The sequence below is a fragment of the Micromys minutus genome (assembly GCF_963924665.1).
Source record: "Micromys minutus genome assembly, chromosome: 23".
NCBI classification, from domain to species: Eukaryota; Metazoa; Chordata; class Mammalia; order Rodentia; family Muridae; genus Micromys; species Micromys minutus.
Genome location: NC_137958.1, coordinates 13,901,346 through 13,908,900, shown reverse-complemented (window position 1 = coordinate 13,908,900; position 7,555 = coordinate 13,901,346). Strand labels below are relative to the sequence as shown.

Sequence of the window (7,555 nt, the reverse complement as noted above, 5' to 3'; positions counted from 1 at the left end):
CACTACCCACCCCTAAAGCTTATTTCTCTCCCAGGGAATGGCGGGGGAAGCATTCTTCCACGTACTGAACTGGAGCCTCATGTTTCCGTCCTCCTCACCTTCTGAGAGAACATCCCAAGCACCAGCGACCCTGCCGCCCTCCAGTGCTGGGCTCAGGGTTCCCAGGACCCACCCAGATCCTGCATGGACAGGCAATGACATTCCTGAAAATGATGTTGCACGGTGTGAGACTCCATCTTGGTAGACCAGAGTGCAGGCTATTCCTTGCTGCCTTGAGCAGTAGGTGGCCAAGTCCCAAGACAGTCAACAGAACTGGAAGTCCAATCGTATCTGAAGGTAGAACATGGGAAACAGCCTTCCAAAAGATCTTCAGTCGCACGATCATAGGATATAAACGATTCCAGCAGCATGGAATGGGCTTGGAAGAGGATGACTCCAGACAACTCTCCAAATGAGAATGCTGCTGCCAGACACTTTGCCTGCATCCTGTATAAACCTGAGCAGGGAGCACAGATGAACTGGGGATGTAGTCATTCTTTGGAAGTTTTCTATGCCCCACTTTGCTCCCAAATAACTGCCACGGAGACCTGGTATTTTTATCACCATTGCAAACCTAAGCTGGGCAGCTCCTGAGCTATTCTAACCTTCTACTCTACCTCCATCCCAGCCACAAGCCCCACCCCCAGCCAACCCTGTTACTTTCAGTGTGAGCCTCACCATGAACGTCCTTTTGGTGAATCCCTTGCCAACTTGCTCATCACAGCCCCTCCTACATCCTTGGCCTCATGGCCGCCTCTTTTTTTCTTCCTCCTCTCTACCTGGGACCCTTGGCTGGGATCAGAAGTCCAGCCTTCCTATCTCTTCTGCCCAGCTAGTTGGCTTACCAGCCCTTCACTGACCAGTCAGAAGGCAACGGAGAAGGTTTACAGAACACTGGAGCATGAAACTAACAATACCAAAGTCTGTAACACTCTTTGCAGGTGCAGAAATCAGCATTTGAATAATAAAAAGATAACCTTTAAACAGTGCACGAAAAGACTATTCCTACAGGGTCCAAACTACTGGCCCCAAAGGAAACATGACTCAATAAACACACTTGTCACTTTTACTAAGTGTGTAGGCATATGCTATACAGATATACAGAACACAGATATACCCCCTTACCCTTTCTCTCCCCCTCCTCTTTGAGACAGGATCTCACTATTTAGCCCAGGCTGGACTTAAACCAGCAATCCCCCTGCCTCAGCTTTCTACATTCTGAGATTATAGATATATACCACTATGCCCAGTTTACTTTCTAATTATTGTTCTTTCTGATGACTATGATGTCCCACTTTTTCTGAGCTACCAGGAAAGCAGAACAATCTGGCTCAGCAGCCGGACAGGCTAAGGCAGAGTCAGCCTGAGGAGGAGTAACTCCCCTCTGGGGCTGCAGAGTACGAGCAAGGCCCGAGGCCTCTCATCATCACTGTGTGTAAATGTTCCTCTATCTCAGACTCTCTACAACTAACCTTTAATGGTGGGCACATCTCAGGGGCCTAAGTGAGCTCTGAGTCATCAGCATTTGGCTCCCAAACCTCTGATCCCAAAGTGTTAAAAAAAAAATTAAGACATTAGCCACCTTATGTAGCTCCAAATGACATAACTTGTGAAGCTAATGGAAAATTATGGTAAAGCACTTCCTCATAGAGCGCAAACTAATCAGGAAGCACAGACAAGCTGATGTTGATGAAGTACCATTAACTTATGGCATAAAATGCCACCTGCGGGTAAATCTGGGTCTAATTGCCTCTGCGAGTGGTTTTCTATTTATTTGGATGTGCGATGAATTCTAAGAATGGTGAATGGTACAGATAAATGCTCCGGCTTCAATACCGGCTTGATTCGAAGTGCTTCTGTCCTTCTGTATGCGGCAGTCCAAGAGCAGTTGTTAACTTCCCTCCTGAAGGGCATGCTAGGTCCTGTACCACCAACTGTACCCTTCAGCCTGAGGGAACGGTGGGCCCCCACCTTGTTCCACATCTGCCTTGCCCAGAGTTAAGATGCCAGGGCATAGAAGCAGGAATTCTGCAAGACACAGAAGTCAGAAGTACATGGGGATCCGTAATGTTCCTTCCTGCATTTCTCTGTTAAGGTAGCAATGTCCAGTCAGTGTGGAGGAGCAACAGAAAATCTCCCGTGTGGGGATCTCTACAGAACAGTTGGCCTAGGGTGGGGACACTGTGACAAAATGAAACTCTTTAATTAGATACTGTCTTATGGCAGAAACAACGTGTAGTGAGTCCCTACCTTACAGTATCCCACTTCAACCTTTATAAAGGTTTTCTTCTTCTCGATTTAACTGTCCAGATGTGTGTGTACATGTGTGTATGTGTGTGTGCTGTTGTTGTTGTTGTTGTTTTAGAACATACCTACAATCTGAATGTGTCCTCTGGAATTCATGGGTTAGAAACTTAATTCTGAATAAAACCAGGCAAGTATATGTGTTTAAGTTATAAGGGCTGAGACTCCAAGAATGGATCAATATCATTGCAAGTTAGATCTTCAGGGCTGGAGGGTTTAGAGCGGGTATGGAATGTGCCCAGCATGCGAAAAGATGCTGGGTTCCATCCGAAGAGGAAGACAAGAAGAGAACGGCTTTCCTTGTTACCTTGTCTACCCTTCTTCCATCTTGGGAGAAGCTCTGGGGTCACCTCTTGCCTCTGCCTTCTGCCCTATGCAGACACAGGAGGAACTCAAGCTGTACTTTTTCTGCCTGCAGGAAAGTATACCGGTAGTTCATACATTACCCAGCATAGCAGCTCCCAGTAGACGAGGACATCTGTACTCTAAAGCAAATCCTACAGCTGAAATTATTTTTACCCATAAATACCTCAAATACATGACCTCTTATATAAACAACTCTGTCAAGACATTTCCAGCCTTAGAAAATAGGCTTTCTTGGGAACATGCCAAAGACTACTCGTGAAGACCTGCTCTGAAGCCATTAGCCATGCTTTACTACTCTCAGAAATTAAAAAAAGGGATAACGTTGATAAAATGAGCTAACCCAAGATTACCCTCCAGAAGAACATCATTAGGAGACGCCCCCTTCCCAAAGTGGAAGGAAGCCCTCGTATCCTGCAAGGACCTGCGTTAGGAAAGACAGCGACCGTATGTGAGGATGGGGAGCCGGAGGGGGAGGTGGGACACCATGTGACTTAGCCTGGCCTAGGCTGGTGTGGAGCCAGAGACTAGGTAAAGCCATAAAAGTATCCTATAGGGACAAAGAGGAGGGACTGTTGTTTTGTTTCATTTTGTTTTTTTCAGAGATGTATCTGCTCCATTAATCTAGTTCGGGGAGACTGTCCCTTCTTTGTCTTAAGGGGATGTCACCTGATTTCTCAGAGCTGTGACCTAGCAATTACAATACTCTGTCTCTTTACACACGCTCACGATGGAATTCCTTTACAGTGTTACCACACACTGAAAACTGAACACCTGTTTGATTTTTTTTTTTCTTTGGATGGGACATGCTGGTGTCTTCGTAGATGAACCTGTGGCCACCGGTCACTCTTGGTGAAGCTCAACTGTGTGAAGTTTTGTATTAACGCCCTTTCTAATTCTCACATGCTACACTCTTTGCTCGTTTTTTCTTTCTTGTCTTTTCAAATTTTTTGAGTTACATTGCATCTTTGTATCTGTGAAAGCAGAAGTAAACTAGTGAATGCTTTAGAACTAATTCTCTGAAGAATTACATACGTAAAAATTTATTATAGAGCGTCTTTGAGGTCCTGTGGGTCCCTGTCTTGCTTCAACAGTGTTTGAACAGAACAGACCCGGGGGCTTCCATCTTCTTAGCTTTCAACTGCCCTACAAGTCTCTCCAGTTACCGCCTCCGGGACCATCTCCTTGCCGTCTCCGGCTCCTAAGACCAACCAACACCGCCATGACTTCTCCGTCAGAATTACTCCACCGAGGTGGAAGCTGCCGTGAACCGCCTGGTCAACTTGCACCTGCGGGCCTCCTGCACCTACCTCTCTCTGGGCTTCTTTTTCGATCGGGATGATGTGACTTTGGAGGGCGTAGGGTACATCTTCCGCGAATGGGTGAAGGAGAAGCTCGAGGAGAGTCTCCTCAAGTTGCAGAACGATCGTGGGGGCCGTGCACTCTTCCAGGACGTGCAGACGCCATCTCAAGATGAGTGGGGTAAAACTCTGGGGGCCATGGAAGCTGCCTTGGCCCTGGAGAAGAACCTGAACCAGGCCATCTTGGATCTGCATGCCCTGGGTTCTGCTCGCGCAGACCCGCATCTCTGTGACTTCCTGGAAAGCCACTTCCTGGATAAGGAGGCGAAGCTCATCAAGAAGATGGGCAACCACCTGACCAACCTCCGTCGGCTGTCAGGGCCACAGCCAGCGCAGACTGGTGTGCCCCAGGGATCTCTGGGCGAGTATCTCTTTGAGCGCCTCACTCTCAAGCACGACTAGGAGGCCTCTGTGCCTTCCAAGGGGCTCCCTCCTCTGCTGCACCAGCCGCCTCAGGACCTCCACCCGAATGAACCTCTAAAGCCACTAGGCCGCTTTTTTTTACTTTATTTTATTTTATTTTTTTAGGATCACAAAGAGGTGTTTTAAATTGATAACTAAATCTCTTCATACAATATTGCACAGATTAAGGATGTATCAGCATCCATATAAAACTACGAGCTGGTACATTTTGGTGGTAGGTACTTTAGTAAATAACACAAATATTAAACTCGGCTACATGAGACTCAGCCTTGCACCAAAAAATTCACAGATTACTTAAGATGTCCAACCCAAGTCAATCAAGACCACTTAAAGAAAAGCTTGGGATCCAAGTGTGGCGGACAGCACATGCCTCAGAACGCTGAAGCAGGAGGATTGTGGGTTCAAGGCTGGCCCGTAGCAAAACCACGGCTCAAAAACCGGTGATAAAATATTTTTTTTAAAAAAGGTTAGCAGTTTCATTTGGGAACCAGAAAGCATATGTATACTGATAACTGTAAGAATTTACATGTTCTGCTCTATAGGTCCTGTGCTGAGAGTAAACCCCCTGCTGCAGATCTTCTCTCTAAGAAACTATTGTTTCAAAGTTCTAAACAAGTTGGCAATTCCGACAAAAGGGCTTACACAAGACTTACGTAGTCTCTCTAGATTAAACTGGTGAGAGCGCTGGCCAGGCTGGAAGCCACCACCCGACTGCTCCCCCCACCTCCATGACTGTGAGGGAGGGAGAGCAGGGCAGGAGCTCTGAGACCTGCTCTCTGTAAGGTCTCAGTGAGCTAGCTGGCTGCTTATCAACCGCTTCTAACTGAAAGGTCTAAGCAAACGATCATGAAGCACGCCCGAAGGGACAGACTGAAACCAGGCCTGGTGGTTCCCACCTTCCTTCTGACACTGGAACTCGGAATTTGGGAACTGTTGAAGGGTTGGCAAACGAGGCATCTGATAATCACAGTTTTGGTAAAAGTGTAATGGGCCATGCCAAAGGTGAGGGAAATGAGGTCCCACTACAGTTACCCACAGTGTCCTAGTTCCAAAAACATGGTATCTGTACTAAGACACAAACAGAAGGTTTCCTAGAGTCATTCCGGTGTGTACAGAAAACTCCTCCCCTGCCCTTCTGCTGTAACCCACTCTGCCAGAACCAGCTTCATGGCCATTGCTTTGCTGGGAACTGAGGGATGGGTAACAGGCACGCACCAGATCACAGAACAGCTAGGCCACTTTATATAACCACCCTAGAGCCTCTCCCAAGTCTTGGACCAAGAAAAAATAAAGCTTTTTGAAACAGCAAAATAAAAAATAAAAATAAAAATTATTATAATTATTATAAATTTTATATAAATGTATATCTTACAAATATAGTAAAAAAAATAGTAAAATAAGTGTTTCAACCTAAAAATCCCATAATATTATCACAAAGGTGATTCTTGATCATTACAGAAAGCTTATAAATAGTTTTTTTTCTTTAATTGCAAACTCACGGACACCAGGTTCTCCAAACAATTAGAATTAGCAGCAATTGCACTTCTATAATCCTGGTGCCCAGCAGATGAAGACAGACAGACCTTGAGTTTAAGGTCAGCCTGCGATAAATAATTCGACCCTGTCTGAAACAGAAAGTTTGGTAGGACTCAAGCAGACATTTCTCACAGGCAAACAGCCTCCATGTATGTAAGAAAATGCTCAGTTTCACAAATCGTCAGTGAAATGCAAATCAAAGCCTCCTTGTTACACCTAAATTGGTAAAAAGACTGAAGGTTATAGGCAACACTCACCCAGAGATCCAGCTGAGGCCAGGGAATTGAGAATGAATGCTAAGCCAACCTTGATATATAAGCCCCATTTTAGAAAGCCAAGGTGAGAACAACTCAATGGCCCGGGACCTCCCACGTCAATATTAATCAAAAAGCAAAACAAAACAAACAAAACCACACCTCACAGATGACCCTGGTGGAGGAAACCCCTTCCTAAGTGACTCCAGTTTGTGTCAAACTGACAAACCTCACAAGTACAGTTCGCCACTGTTAACCTGACACAAAATGTATCACTCTTAAACCACAATCTGTTCTTTCTCGATTTTCCTCAAGATTTAATGATCAAGATAGCAATGTAAAGCATAGGGTAACTTTAAAACTCCCATGGTCTTTAAAAATTCAAGTACTTTACAAGTTCAAAGTCTTGTTATGGGCTCCTGTAAAATATATAAATATATGTGTGTATGTGTGTACGATGTATATGTGTTTGGGTATGTGTTTGTGAGTGTGTGGGTATGTGTTTGTGAGTGTGTGTGTGTGTGTGTGTGTGTGTGTGTGTGTGTGTGTGTACGTGTAATATGTATCTTTTTTTTTCTTACTCCAAAAGGGAAGAACCAGAGCATAAAAACAGTCACACCTAAGCAAAGCCATGGCCAGCAGTGTGAACTGCTCAGCATCTGACGTCTGGGACTTATTTATAGTCTTTTAAACTCCAAAGCCCTGCTATCCCCAGCATATACAGCTTGGTAGGAGGCTCAGAATGGCTCTACGCCATTGCTGCCCTTGTCCCTGTGGTTGCCCAATGGCTGTGGCATCTTAGTAAATGGCCTCTATCTCACAGTGCCAAACCTCAGCTGCCCTCCAGGATCCCTCTCCAAGTCTTCAAAACCAGTGCCACGTGGAAGACTCTTACATATTATCAAGGTTGGCTTCCAGCTTGGGATGAACCACAGCTTCTGTGTGCGGAGCCTGAGGGAATAACTTCCCAGAAAAGTTGGTCTCCACGATGCTGGTCTCTCACTAATCCTAACTGGGGTTTCAGCCCAACTAGCCAGCATTTGTCATCCCAATAAATCAAAGCCTTCATTTCAGTGGTGCTGGTCTCAAGCCCAGCTGCTCAGAAACCAAAGGTTCTTGTGTGTCACTCCAAGGTCTCTTCAAGGGACTCTCCAGCTTCCCTCTGAGATTATATCAGCCATGTCTCCATTGTCAGTCTGCATTATAGTCAAAGTCCCCATGCCAAATAGGCCCTGGGCACTCAGAGCCCCCAAATCCATCACATCCTCTCCCCAA

At 45.7% G+C, this 7,555-nt stretch overlaps 1 protein-coding gene across 1 annotated transcript; it reads left to right on the top strand.

The window, feature by feature from the left end:
• Positions 1-2,596: 2,596 nt before the first annotated feature.
• On the top strand, positions 2,597-4,469 carry LOC308435639 (ferritin light chain 1-like; the record flags this gene model as incomplete). The annotated part of the gene is made up of 2 exons (XM_080936362.1): positions 2,597-2,773; positions 3,945-4,469. The coding sequence occupies 2 exons, from the start codon at positions 2,597-2,599 to the stop codon at positions 4,467-4,469; spliced, it is 702 nt and encodes a 233-aa protein (XP_080792488.1).
• Positions 4,470-7,555: the final 3,086 nt, after the last annotated feature.